Source organism: Lagenorhynchus albirostris, chromosome 13 (assembly GCF_949774975.1).
Source record: "Lagenorhynchus albirostris chromosome 13, mLagAlb1.1, whole genome shotgun sequence".
NCBI classification, from domain to species: Eukaryota; Metazoa; Chordata; class Mammalia; order Artiodactyla; family Delphinidae; genus Lagenorhynchus; species Lagenorhynchus albirostris.
The window spans coordinates 39,746,846-39,761,487 of NC_083107.1; the positions used below are offsets into that span (position 1 = coordinate 39,746,846).

Below are 14,642 nucleotides of genomic sequence, written 5' to 3' on the forward strand. Positions count from 1 at the left end.
GCAAGTTCCATTTTGTTCTCCCATTACAGATGCCGTGTAGTCATCATGGTGAAGAGGCAGAATAATGTGCTTGGATGTGCTATTAGTACCATGTTCCTATGAGCAAGTTACTCAACTTTTCTGTGCTTTAGTTTCACTTCTTACAAAATGGGAATAATAATTCCCATTGTTATGAGGATTTAAATAACATACATAGAGGGGACTTAGACCATTGATTGGCACATGAGAAAGACACAGTAAATGTTTGCTATTTGTAGTAGAAGCAGCAGCAATCACACTGGCTTTGGACGGCGTTTACATACACTCACTGCTGTTGTTTTCCTTGTTCATTTTTATTCAACCTATCTCTAAATTCTAAGCCCTTGTGGAACATTATCAATGCCAATAGGGGCCTCAGGTAATGACAAGTTATCCATTTAAGTGTATGTATTCTCCCTACCCCTGAAATCCCCACTACATTTCAATCGTCAAGTGGCTAATTCTGAAGGGACTGTGTCCATGACCATTTGTTTATTTGCATATTGGACATTTCTAGTGGAAACACTAGACACTCATAATGACGTTAACTATCAACAGTATAGGAAGCTCCCTGATAAAGTTCCTTTTTATTATCTACCTCTCCTTTTGGCCTGCTTCCTTTCTAACTGAGCTAGCCCACACACCCAACCCAGGCTACAGAAGATAAGCATGCGTGAAATACAGAATTTCCGAGTTCCACTTTCCTTCCCCTTCTACCAATCAGTGCTTATTAAACTCTGAAGGTAAGTTTACTTATTCTTGACATGAGTTCTTCGCGATAATCATCGTAGGAAAAGAAAGTTATTTCTCTTGCTGCATCTATAGCATTTTCTTATGGCACGTCCAAGCCAACCTGATCCAGTCTTGAGGGAATGAAAGGAAGTCTCTGAGGAGAGTCTTCTCAGAGGCGGGGGAGTCCGCAGGAGCACCACGTGTCCCAATTTTGAGGTGACTGCTGCAAATTAACATCCTGTCTCCCCTGCGTTCCGGACAGCAGAATGAATATTCTCTTCCTCCAGGTGTCTGTTGATTGCCTGAACTGTGATAGTGCTGCTTGAAATGGCAAGGGGATGGGGTAGATTTGGAGTTATCCAAATCAAAAACACGTTGGAAGACACTCACAGTCCAATCATAGACTCTGTGAGGCCTCCTGAGGGTTGTCAGGTTTTCAGCAGAATATTAGTTGGTTACTTAACATATTCTATTGTCTTCATTAAAGGCTTTAAATCCAGCTTTGCTTAATTTTACTAAATAAGATACCTAGAAAATAGAATCCCTTTTCCTCTCCATTGGTATAAGGGGAAAGCATTCCCCTCAATCAGTGCTCTTTCCACATGGGAAGAAAATGTGATACATGGATGTCTGTGTCTGGTCTACTACTAAAATGTGCATAACATCATTTAATACAGATACTCTTCCTTTCAGATTTTTCAATTGAGGGACATGAGAAATTGGTTTTTTTTGTTTTCATTTAAATTTTCTCTAAGCTCTAAAATGCAACGTTTTGGATTTGAGAAACTCAAGTAAAAGGCAAAATATATCAGAAGTGTCTTGCTAAGTGTTATGTTGGTTTCTAAATAAACTTAGGAAAGAGCTTTATTCCAAACAGGATTAACATTCCTCCGGCTCACCTTCTGCAAACATAACTTGCTTCTGCTGTGGCACACTCAAAGGGGGAAAATATTAGATGTGAAATTTATAAAAGGTGGCACACAGAAAAAAAGCAATGCTTCAAAAGAAGTAATGCCTCTAAAAAGTAATATATTATTATTAGAGAAACAAGGTGATTGAGTGATGTCACTCATAACTTTTCTCCAACAGCTAGAACACCTGCTCCAACATTGTTTTTGTTCAGATTTGCTTTCTTTCTTTGCTAGAACTACTTACTGTAATAATAACTACATGAAGTCATTTACAAAGGTGACTAAACTATCTTCTGTTAGGGTGTCAAACTGCCCCAAACTGGAAGACCAAATAAGAGTCTAGATGTTGGACTGAGAAACAGTCTTACTGTGAAAGACTGATGGCTATGCTCATCCTTACTGTACATGCTCCCAACGTGGGCCTCACTGCCTTTGAGAAATTCTCACCAAGGCCCAAGGACCAGTTTACAGATTGTTTTTCTAAGTTTTCAGTGAAAACAACCCAGACTGGAATGAATCAACATGTTTAAAGGACTGTTAGGCCGCTCTTCTCTCTTCCTAGATCTCAGTGATTGTTACAAAGATGAAGGGTCCAGTCATTCCTCCACCTCTGAATTGTCATTTGACCTATGAGTTACTGTCATTTGACCTATGACCTGCCAAGTTACTGGGGCCCTATTTATTTCTATTGTGTGGGAAGAAATCCACCTTATTTATTATTGGGATCAAATATAGGCGAGAGACATAAATGTGGTTGAAAATTTACAAGTGTCTGGTGATCGATATTAATAACAATTTTGGGAATTATTTGGTAAAAACTTATTATTAATCAGTATCTAAGAATAGGCTTGGGGGTTGTAAACACACTTCTTATACCAGATTCCTGATTTATCCACTTATCTAATTTATATGCCTTAGAAATATCTAGCCATCTCAGTGCCATACGTCCTTGAAGCACTGACATCCGCTATTCTAGAAAAGGCTATCTCACGTGGTTTTCTATTATAACAACCGAACTTACATCTTAATGGGATTCAATAGGGTTTCTAGAGTAGAGGGAATAATAATTCATGTCTGAAATTGGGGAGCTATGTCCCCACTAACATCTCAAATCCAGTAATCTGTCAATTCTTCCAAAGTACGACTTGATTCTTCCATTTCTTCCCTTCCCCATTTTCGCACCCCTGCTCCAAACCCACATCACCTTTCCCAAGAATACTTAAAGGGCCCCCAACTCACAAATGGTCTCTTCTTTTCCATCCTTCCTCACTCCAATCCATTTTCCACAGAGCAGCCAGAATACATTTTTTCAAATGTTAATCAGATTATGTCATTCACTGTTTAAGTTTTGTTTTCAATTAAGCTTAGAATAAAATCCAAATTTCTTAACTTTGCTGATAAAGCCCTATAGACTCTGGTCCTTCTCATTCTCCAACCACATCTTGTTTCATTTTCCCCCTTTCAAATAGTTCAGTCACAGGCATGTTTTTGAGCTCCTTGAACATGCCAACTCTTTGCATAAGCCATTCCCTATACCTGGAATGCTCTCATCCCTGAGTTCTCAGTTCAGATGTCTCTTCCTCAGAAAGATCTTCCTTGATTGTCTAGTCTAAATTAGATTCTCCTTACTACTTTCTCATAGAACCCATTGTACTGACCACAGTTTAATTCCGAGTCTGTGTATGCAGTGTTCGATGTCCATCTCCCCTACTAGACTGGCAACTCATGAAAGCAATCCATTTCATTGTTTAATTTGTTCAGTATGGTCTATCTGGTACTTGTATACAGTCTGGCACATAATAAATTCTTTTGAAGAGAGGGAGGAAAGAAGAGAGAGAGGAGAGAAGAGAGGGAAAAAAAAGAAGGGAGGGAGGGAGAATGGAAGGAAGGAAGGAAGGGAGGGAGGGGGGAGGGAGGAAGGGAAGAGGGAAGGGGGGAAGGAGAAAAAGGTAGTCAAGCTAGCATATTTTCAATTTTACCCATTTTGTCACTGACAAGCCGTGTGGCCTCAAGTAAGTCATATAACCACTCTGTGTCATCTTTCCTGCGTATAAAATGATTCAGCCTCATCAGAGATAGGAAGGTAAGAGGGGAGCATTTGATAAGAGTGCAATCTGCCCTCAAAAATGCAGACAGTTCCCTGCATTTGGGAGAAGGAGGAAAGTTGGAGTAGAAGGGAAGAAAACCTAGAAACAAGTTGGTCCTACTCTGGGGTTGGATCTCTGGGGGTACCAGAAGGGCAGGGGGACGAAATCCTGAGATAACTTTATTTTCCCAGAGCAAAGAAGACCTGTCCAGGGAGATAGCAAATCTATTGAACTTCCTCACCGCCGGTATTGCACAAACACCATGATTCTCCAGTGAAAGAGAGGGGCCCAGAAAAGGCCCTGGGAGATCCTGAATGCCTGCTAGGTAAGAATGAGGTGTGCCTCCACGGTGAACTGCATGGACTGGTGATTGTGGCGGGATTGACACATGCTCAGTGGACGGATGCCCCACCAAGGGCAGATGCCCGGCCTGCTCCAGCCACCTCCGTCGCCTGGGTACTACTGCAGGCCCCAGGAATGAGGGACAAGTTCGGGGATTTGACGGGAGGAAGCTGAAATGACTGAGATTACATTTCTGCCTCCTGCAGATTGGGGGCCTGAAGTCAAAGGAGAATAATTTACGTAAAATAGTTACATATTCTTATGCACCTCAATTTGTGAGTCGAACTCCAAACCTGCCACATAATCATTTTGATTAATTTCCTTTGTCTTCCACCTCATTGACCACGCACTCTTTGTTCCCCTCATCCTTCACTCTTGTCTGATTCTCTGTCTCCATCTATCTTCTCCTGGTCTCTTCTTTTGTTCTGCTCTCTTTCTCCAGCATTCTCCTCCAGACATCTCCTTGGTACCCTGCACTGCCTTCCAGCCCACGGTACCCAGAGCAAGAGAAACTGAACACTGAAATGGTCACACAGTCTGGTCTCTGCTTCCATCATGGGCCTTCCAAGCTCTGCTGCCTTTCCAGTGTTTTATAACCTCTTGTTCTCATCTGCTCCCCAAGTGGCTTTTCTACAGTCTTTTTTTTTTTTTCCTTTTCTATTAGGACTCCTCTGCGATTTTACTAATAACATTTCCACTGAGCAAAACAGCTTATAAAGAAAAAGGAAAGAAGGACCTCTATGACTGTGAGATAATGGCCAAAATTCTTCACCCGACTTTCAATACCTTCCCAGAATGGAAGATTCTATGCCATCCCTGCCCCCACTAGTCTCTCATAGAAGCCTTTCTTTCCACCTGCTAAAGATCCAGGTCTTTAGCAAATTCATATATCTTTCATCTTTAGCAAATTCATATATCTCTTAATCTTATCTAATTCGCTGCTTTTGCACAGTCCTTTCCCCTACCTAAAGTGGCCTCTTTCCTCCTCTTCACCTGTGCTAATTTTATGTGTTAAGGAACAGCGGAAGACATTCCTGAACACTTCCTGTACACTCTAGCCCACATCACCACCCCACCCCCTCACTTCAAAGTTTATATCCTTATATCCTGTATCCTTCTCTTGGACCCTATTCATGTACTGTCATATGAAGTCACCTATCTCTTTACCATATACATTTTCCCTCCTGAGTGAGATTATTAGATCTTCAAAGTTGGGAACTTATCTTTTATATTGATACTATTATTATTAACAATGAAAACAGTGTTACATAGGTAGCAGGTTCCTCCCAGATGCATCAAATGACGTTTATTGAATGAATCCATGGTATCAACTGAATGTATGTTTTTTAATTGAATAATGAGATATGGAAGAAACAAAGCGAGCATGTATTGGGTAAGTGAACGCCTGAAATGAAGCCAGCAGTGCCCAGATGTTCTCACCCATGGGGACAGTGCCACAGTTCCAGGTCACAGCTGGATGACATTTACAAGGCTTAATACCATCCTTACTGACTTACCTCAAGTTTTCACTGATATCAGAAATAAATGTTTTTGTCATGGAGCCTAATTTAAAATTCTTGGCATATAGAAGCATTTTATTCATAAAATGACTGCTTATAATTATTTGTTTTGTTTTAATATAATTTAACTCAAAGTTACCAGACAGAGAACATTAGATTTTTCTGATGGCCCAGTAAAGCCAAAAGCATTTCAGAAACAAATCTGAGCCAGAGGGCATTATTTTACAGATGACGACACGGGGGTGCAGAGAGGCTAAATAGTATGTCCCCCAAACACACAGCTAATTGGTGAAAAGATCTGGTCTAGAATACAGATCCCTTGAGTCCCCATACCATATTCTCTTCTACATACATCCTGCTGCCTCTATTAGTGAAAGAATGAAAGGACATCCTGCAATATAGACAACCCCCCAATTTTTTTTTGTAGAACAGTACCTCACAGTTTAATTGATCTGTGTATTTATTAGCTAATATTAATGCAGCAGAGGGGACAAAAAGCTCACAAACAGTCCACACATTTCACAAGACATTGCAGGAAAAAAGTGACTAAGAAGGACCAATAGTATCCTAGGGTCTTGGTGGATGCATTCCTGGGGGAGATGGACCTCTTATTCCTGGGGGAGGGGGTCTCATTCCTGGAGGGGCATGCCTATTGGTGTCCCTCGAGTAGGAGGAAGCCCAATTGGTGGGCCCATGGATGGTCTCACAGCAGGTGGAGGAGCCATAATTCCTGGAGGTGGGGTTACTCGAGCAGCAGGTGTAGTCCCCCGCCCTGGTGGATACTGCGTTGGGGTTCCAGCAATGCTGCCAGTAGCAGGAACTGCAGCAGCTGTGACAGTGCCTCTTCCTTGTGGGGTCATTACCTGTTGGGATGGGCTCCCAACCCCTCAGACAAGGCCTGCTAATCCAGCAGGAGCCTGGGGCATTGGAACACCAGTTGGAACACCTCTGCCAGCTGCCCTACCAACCCCACGGCCTCCTGCAGCTCCAGCAAGTGGTACCCAAGCAATGCCAGTATCTCTGGGGGTTGGTCCCTCCACAGTCATGGAAACCAAGTTCTCCCCTTGCAGCAACACCAGACCCAAAACCCGCTTTTCTTCATGCTCTGGCTACTTAGCATTCTTTGGCTTGATCTTCCTGAACTCATCACAATCGCAGAGGATCAAGTTCATATGCTTGTCAAAAGCCTTAAAGGTACCAAGGAAGATCTGGTCATCTTGCAAGACACATCTCATCCTATAGTAAATGTGCTGCAGCATCTTGCTTCTCTTTCCCCCAACCATGATTGCTTTTCCACCAAATCCAATGTCCACAGGAAAGTTTCAGGATCCTTAAGACCTAAGGGAAGGCTACAGATCAAGGTATGACGAAGGTTCTCCTACAAACAATGCAAGCTGGGGCGGAAGCTTCGAATAGTAGATAGAGCCTGGTTTTTTTCTTTGTTTTTCTCTCTTGGAATCTGCTACCTGGGTGTTCCAATACTGCTTTAACCACCTCTTGGTGTTTCAGCTAAGAATGCCTGTCTCAGTTCCGCCTGGAAATCCACCACAGGTACTTGCTGCTGCTGCTGAGATCGCCTTGGGTACAGGTGACACTCCTGGTTGTTCAGTGAGGCTGTGCTTCTCCGTTTGACTTGGACTTCTCCCTCTGGTACGTGCTGTTCTGTGGTCCATCTCAGGTGTAAACGGTCCCTGGCCCGCTCCATCGCGCCTCTGGCCGCTCTTCAGAACACAATGTTAGGCATCTCCGGTGGCCGCCCCACTCTACGCTGCCTTTGCTCAGGTGGCACCAACTAATAGGCTGGCTCTCCCTGCCAATTTTTAAAATGCTATAAAAGACTATAGCATAACCTATATCATGCTGTGTGTAGGAGAAGCATAATTCCCAGCACCCTAAGCAAATCCCTGTGGCAGCTCCTCTCAACACAGGCAGGATTGAAATTGATGTAAACTTGTGATCCAGGACTAGGCGCACATGGGACAGCCAAGCTGAGTTGAAGCCAGCGCCAAGACTTCAACCCTGAGGCACAGGAATGGCCAAGTTGAAATCAACCACCTCCACCCTCACATTTGTCTTTGAAAATCCTCAAGTAGCCATCCCTCCTTAGTCAGGTCCCTCATCCGACTTTAAACTTGTCTCAGCTGTGTTAAAGGGAGGCCCAATGGCCTAGTTCTCCAATGTCACATATGTACCTATTATCAGTGGCCTGCTCATGACAAGGACTTAATCCACTCACACAGGTAGGTGATACCGAAAAACAACAACAACAAAGCAAACTTGGCTAATTAACCAAAAGATTGGATTTCATAGCCGTTTGTTGTTCGCTAACCATGTGGATTTGATTCGGTCTACACATGTGTATCAAGAGGGGATTGGAATAGAAAAATGCTTTTCATATAAGTGTTCCCAGGAACACTGGGGTCTCCCAGAGGGACTGCTATGGTTTTATCAGGTTAGGCATCCCCATGTCCCCAACCTGACTTCAATCAGACCTGTTCTGTTTTAATCTACATTAGTATCCTGCTTATGCTGAATCAAAACCCAATCCTGTGGGAATTCCCTGGCGGTCCAGTGGTTAGGACTCCGCACTTTCACTGCCGAGGGCGCGGCTTCAATCTCTGGTCAAGGGATTAGGATCCTGCAAGCTGAGCAGCGTGGCCAGATTAAAAACAAAACGAAGCAGAACAAAACAAAGCAACCCCCCCACACACAAACACAATCCTTCTTTAAAAAACAATAGTAATAAAAACAAAACTGCCTTGTAAATCCACATGTTCTCCAAGCTATGAGATATCTGGGGGCAGGCTGGGCCTCACGGAGCCTTTCCGATCATACCAGGTAGGTCTGAGCCTGCCTGGGGTCAGTCTGCATTGGTGAAAGTGCCCACCACAGAAACTGAAAGAAGCCCTCTTCCCCTCGAGGGCCCTCTAGGCCATGAGTTACTGAGGATTCTAATTCATCCAAAGGTTATAGATAAAATAAATTACTTTTCTCTATTGCTTAGACATATCGTGAAAAAGCTCCGGGGTTTTAACAAGTGTAATTCAATTCAATTCAATTATATTCTATCCATTAACTTAGTACTGTTACGTGTTGAGGCAGAGATTTGACATTTTGTTGTTGTTTATTTTTGTTACTGTTTTTTTTTTTTTCCAAACTTACCCCAGAAACTGTAGCTTCTACATCTCCCTATGTAAGAAAACTTAGGGACTGATGTCCTTTTTTCTTTTACGTATTTCCATTAACTTCTTCCAATATTTATTTAACACCAACCGAGCATCCATTACCAAACTAGGTACAAGGAGAAAAAAGTTTAAAAGATACAGTCCTTGTATTGAAGGATTTAGTGCGTATCTGAGAGAAGAAACTTCCACACACAACACCAGCAGGTAACAAAGGAAGAGTGTTAGATTAGCTACAAACACCTGCTACAGGTAAACGCTAAATTTGCTTGGTAGTTTGCAAAGGGTGAGATTGGGGCAAGCTGAAGTTCTCAGAGGTTTGTTACTGTTTGTTGAAGGGCTAAAAGTATTTGTACACAAGCGGAGAAACACCCCTTATGGGAAAGGCGAGAAGTTAGAAGATAAGCCCCAAGGGGCACTAAGAGGACCACCTGCTTTGGAGGGAGAGCCAACCATGTCAGGGAGCCTGGTACCCAGCCTCCGCCTTGGTGGAGGTTGCTGGTCAAATAACTTACCTGCTCTGGATCACAACCCAGCATCTTCCCATGGAAGTCAGCTCCTGGTCTCCTACATATCTCGAAGACGCATCTCCCTTTAAATGTATTTAATGCTTGCCACACGTTTAGTGCTCACTACCTGAGAGAGAGGCACACGTTATTATTACCATAATCATGGTTTACCACCTGCCTGCCTCACTTGAACCCGTTACTCATGTCATCCCTCTCCCAGGAGGAGCCTTTTGTCATCTCCCAGCGTTCAGGTATCTGCTCTTTGGAAGATGAATTGACTACATGTTAAATTTTAAAGTGACCACTTCCAAATGCTTGGGGGAACATAAAATGGACAATGGTATTAGGTTTGGATTCCTCAGTAAATATGCTTATTTTTCAGGAGTAGAGTGTGCCTGAGGGTCGGTCAGTGCCTTCTCAAAGGCAGTAAGAAACAGCCCGCTGAGTGACTTAGGGAACACAAGTGCCAAATCCTCGTCCAGAGTAGGGGGTCTTCCCACATGTGAACAATCTTCCACATTTTCCTATATCTCCCATGATCTCTTTTTCCTAAGCTAGCCATGATAATCTGGGAATAAATTCACATTTTCTAAGGGAGAAATACTGCCAAGCTTGTTAATCTCATGCAGATGTGATGTTACTTTTACTATGTTGTAATATGGCTTCTTAAAAAACAAGTTGGAAGGAGGTGGGGGGAGAAAAGCCCACCAAAAAAAAAACAACAAATATTCGCCAACCCATATGGTCAGTAATTGCAGTTTAATGGTCCTCCTATTACAAACCTAAGAGGCAGCAGTCTGAATTACCAGTAGAGTATTAATAAACAGGAATGAGTTAATAGAGCATAAAGACCTTCTCGTGGAACAGTGGGGGAGTTGAATATTCTTTTCTTCAGTCAGCTGTAAGTAATTACTGCATGGTGTGCTTCTGACTATTACCATAACAGAGCAATTGGACGTGAAGAATGGATAATAGTACGGACATGGAGGTATTTTTAGAACATCAGCAGTGAAGCAGGTAACTGGCCTACTCCAGTAGAACCTTTAAATAAGTTTAGAAGACTTTTTTTCCCCCTCTCCTTATGACATTTAGCCAGGATAGAATTTTAAAAAGATCAATCTAATAAATTATTTAAGATAACTTTACAAAGAAGATGCCTGTGATATGTAAATTAGAAGGCAAGAAGGGAGGAAGGAAAAGTCTAAAAAGCCCTGGTGGACGGGAGGCATCTAGCCGACGTTACTGTAACTACATAATCACAGGTTCCTTCCTGCTCCTCTGAGACGACAGCCCGGATGCGAATCCGCTTCACTGGCTCCCACTGGCTGTTCAGGTGAAAGTGAAAATATTCAAATCAGAGCTGTAACTATGATTGCTGGAGTTGTGGGTTTTCTAAAATTGAGTTAGTCATCCTTGGTGATTTAATGATGCATATCATTTATTTTAAAATATTATTACAGGGCACTGACTGAGCGGCAGCACCTTCTTTCTGGGAACTGGCCCTTATTCAATGCGGCGGGGGATATCAGGGGCTGTGGCGGGCTGAGAGGCTGTCTAGCGGCACAACATATGTTCTCAGATGCAAACAGCTTGAGACTTTGATTCAGAAAGGGGTAATTTTGCAAATGCACACAAATATCATTTAAGGGATATTTTGAAAAAAAAAATTTTCAGGGTATAGGTCCTTCCTCCTGCCTTCCGGCTGCATGGGCCGATGCTGATTTTTCACTTTGCAGGTTGGTTAAGCATCATGGAGTGTTTTGGTTCTCAATCAAGAATATTCTTCCCAAGTGGTTCCAAAGTCCTGCGCTTGAAAATAAACGCGTGTCCTCTTTGTCTCCTAGCAGCATGTGTCCCAGCGTACAACAGCAGCTCAGGACAGAGCGAGGCAATGCCTTTGATTGGACAGTCCTATAGGTTTTAACCTGCCACTCGCATGGGCGGGAAGATTCCTTCAGTTTGCTATCTTCTTTGGGCAGTGCTGCCGGCTGAAATCCAACAGGGGTGGTTAGGAGCCAGGACCCAAGTCCTCCTCCTGGCAGGATTCCCGTCCTACCTTGTGGCACAGGAGCTGAACCGAGCATGAGCTGCCTCAGTGCTAATGACCTCCGGGTCCCACCTGAAAAGAAGAGGTGCAGCCATTGGGACAGGTGGCCATGCTTAACTGATCTCTGCCCACTGCTTTGAAGTCCTCTGACAAACAAACGTGTGTGAAATAAACACGGTCACATTTATTTCTCCTGAAAAACCACATGATTGTGTCTGAGCTCCACCAGCCAGCATACTCTGATTCATCTAGACGCAGTCCCTTTCTTGATAAAAGATGCTGTGGCGCAAAGTTACAGCTGGGGATTTCACTTGTTTCGCTGGTCGTTCTTAATAGAAGTCAAGGGCACACCTGTAGAGGTGGTGTTGTGACCCAGGGAGAGCAGCCGCTTCTCCATGTGGCTGGGCTTGATTTACTTTTTTTCCCCAAGTGTTTGAAAGGAGAATAGCTTTCTTTTCCTTAAGTCTATACAAAGATAAGGGCAAAAGAAAATCTGGCTAATTAAAGGCCAATTTTTTAATCAAATTTTTCACATAGGACCAAGATTAATGGTCATTTCTAGAAAGTCCTCAAGATCTTATGATCAAGGGCAGTTCAGCAATCAGCACCTCTGTGTTTCTGACAGAGTGACATTTTAAGATACTTATAAGTGACTTTATATGTGAGCGTACTGTTTGTGGTCATGAGTGTGCCCCACTTGAACTTATATCACACCCCAATGAATCATGAACTTCCCAAAGGCATGGGCTGCACCTTTGGGGTTTATACCAAGGGTTGCGTCGTATCCCAAGGACCAGCACAAAGACTTCCCAGGAAAGGATATCATCAACAAAGAGGGCTGTCACTATTTTAGACCTAGAAAACCCTCTGGGGAGCAAAAGAATAAGAAGTTTCTCCCAAGAGTGAGACTAAGGGGGAAAAGAAGGCGCCAACGCCTTTATATCTCCAGTTATCTCTCAGAAGCCCAGGGGGAAAGAAATACCTGGAATTGTTAAGAAGCCAAGTAGTTTCGAGGCCACCATTTTACCTCTTCAGTGTTTCAGCTGGGACCACCCTAGTCAAGAATTCTTAGTATTTTCAGGTGTTCCCTTTGAAGCACTCGGGCCAACACTCCAATAAGAACCAATGAAAAGGTAAATTATTTAGATTTGAGTATTCAGCTCAATCTGGATAAAACTTTCCAGACTGGTTGACTTCAGCTGCCCTACTCATGGGTTATCATGACAGCCAAGAGAACTCACAAAAAAACTTTTTTTTTCAACATTTGATAAATAATCCTTTGAAAATGTCCAGTTATATGATAATGCGTATAACAGTGATAATAACTTAGGTCTAAATAATCTCTGCCTACTTCATCAATTTCATCTCCTTACCACCCTTCCAAGGACTTACTTTTAGTTCCTCCATCACCCTGAGCTTATCCCTGCTTCTGGGTCTTCGCACCGTCTGCTGCTTCTGCCTGGAGAGCATTCAGCCTCAGTTTAAATGTCGTCTCCAAGAAACTACTCTGAATAGCTTTTCAGGCATCCTCTAAGTAAAACTCTATTTTCTTCACAGCATTTGTACTAGTTGATATTTGTTTGTCTGTTTGTTTGCATGTGTGCTATTTGAAATGTTCTCAATTCTTGACTCCCTCTCTGCTCTAATGACCATGCCAGGTGACGCGTAACTGTGCATGTTATGTATGCTTAGCTACGTGACTTAAATTGGTTAACTAATGTTGGCAGGTGTGTTGAGAACAGAGCCTTTACATATGCCGTGTGTCTTGCTTGCATCCTGATGCTCCTGCCTTTCCCTATAAGGAAAATACGTCATAAATAAACCATTTTTGAAGAAGAATGAAGAGACTCTGAGAACAAAACTGAACCTAGTCAGAGACCTAGAACCAAGTCCCCCGATGACCTGAAGTAGTGCTGCTTCAATCATTAGCAAGAAAGTAAACACTTATTGTTTGAGCCTCTGAGATTTGGGTCATGTTATAAGGCTTGTCATTCATCATTAACGTGCCAATTGCTAGTTGATATAAAAATTATACCAGAAATGGGCTTCTGCTGTCAAAAAAATTTAAAATATGTATCATTTGGTTTGGGATTTTGTGGTAAGTAGAGAGAAAACTATAAAAAACTGTAATAAGAAGCTGGAAAAACCACCACCCATATGCTGTAGTAACAAAATATTTGATAAAACTACTGACTACAATAATCTAGAAGGCAAAAAAAAAAAAAAATGTACTAAGTGTACCTGTAGCATTGGGCTGGGAAGTTTTTGAGGCAGAATGTTCAGAACATGGGTTGGCTGCTATTATCTGAATTTGATAAGTTACTACAAGAAAGAGGTGAGCTTGGGAAAAAAATGGTTTGCAAGCAGGATTGAGGGGAATTGAGAGAACCTCGAGATTCTGGAAATTGTAAGTTTGAATCATTAAATCATTTCTCTCTATGTAAAGATGTGGTCATCAGAACGTTGCCGTAAAGACAAGACAAAGTCAAGAAAGTGGTTTGTCACACCCTTTTTTAGGACCCGTGAAGAGATTCAGGAAACAATTTATGACTCACAGATGACTAACACATGCAAAGTACCTGCACTTATATCTAGAAAGAAGCATGTCTCCAAAACAACTGTGGGTAAGGCATTTGGCACATGTAGTTGACTGGAATCATACATAGCAAATCCATAAAGTTTTTGAGAAAGCTGTATTGGAAAAATTTCCACAGCCTGGATTTAAAAAGACTATGTTTGAGATATATAAAGATCTCTGGCTCCCAAAATCTTAAAGGTGGGAAGCAGGCTGAGAAATCAGCCCAGTTGCCCAAGAAGGGCATATTCCCCAGTATTCATCAGAAAAGCCAAAGCTGAGAAAGGAAGGCGATCTGAGAGCAGAGTGCAGACCCACGTATAACAGTATCTCGGTGATAAACTCCCAGGTGCAGAACCAGGGCCTAACCAAAGTATATAACAGCCTCTTTGTAGGGGAACCTGGCAGAATTTTGAACTTGCTATAGACCAGTGACTTCTCTGTTTCTTTAGTTTTTTCCTTGTTGGATACAACTGTTTTAATTGGTTTATCCTGTCCCTATTCCAGAATTGTATGTTAAATGTATGGGGAGTGGCTGACATGTAATTCAGTTCATAGATGTCCAGATCAAGAGCAGTTCCATCTATACCTGACACGAATCATTTGAGCCTGATGCCGTAACTGAGTGAGATTTTGTGGGTTTCTTGGGATGGCAATAAGTATGTCCCATATGCAGAAGGATCCTGAACAATTGCGACCATGAGGGTAGATTGAATTAT

General features: G+C 42.5%; 1 protein-coding gene and 1 pseudogene across 1 annotated transcript; both read right to left on the minus strand.

Annotated features, from left to right (window-relative positions):
- Positions 1 to 6,177: 6,177 nt before the first annotated feature.
- LOC132531377 (small nuclear ribonucleoprotein-associated protein N-like) lies at positions 6,178 to 6,893 on the minus strand (annotated as a pseudogene).
- A 156-nt stretch (positions 6,894 to 7,049) lies between these two features.
- On the minus strand, positions 7,050 to 7,382 carry LOC132531629 (SNRPN upstream reading frame protein-like). Its single transcript, XM_060169582.1, has one exon. It carries the CDS (start codon positions 7,313 to 7,315, stop codon positions 7,097 to 7,099), a length of 219 nt encoding a protein of 72 aa, XP_060025565.1. The 5' UTR covers positions 7,316 to 7,382; the 3' UTR covers positions 7,050 to 7,096.
- Positions 7,383 to 14,642: the final 7,260 nt, after the last annotated feature.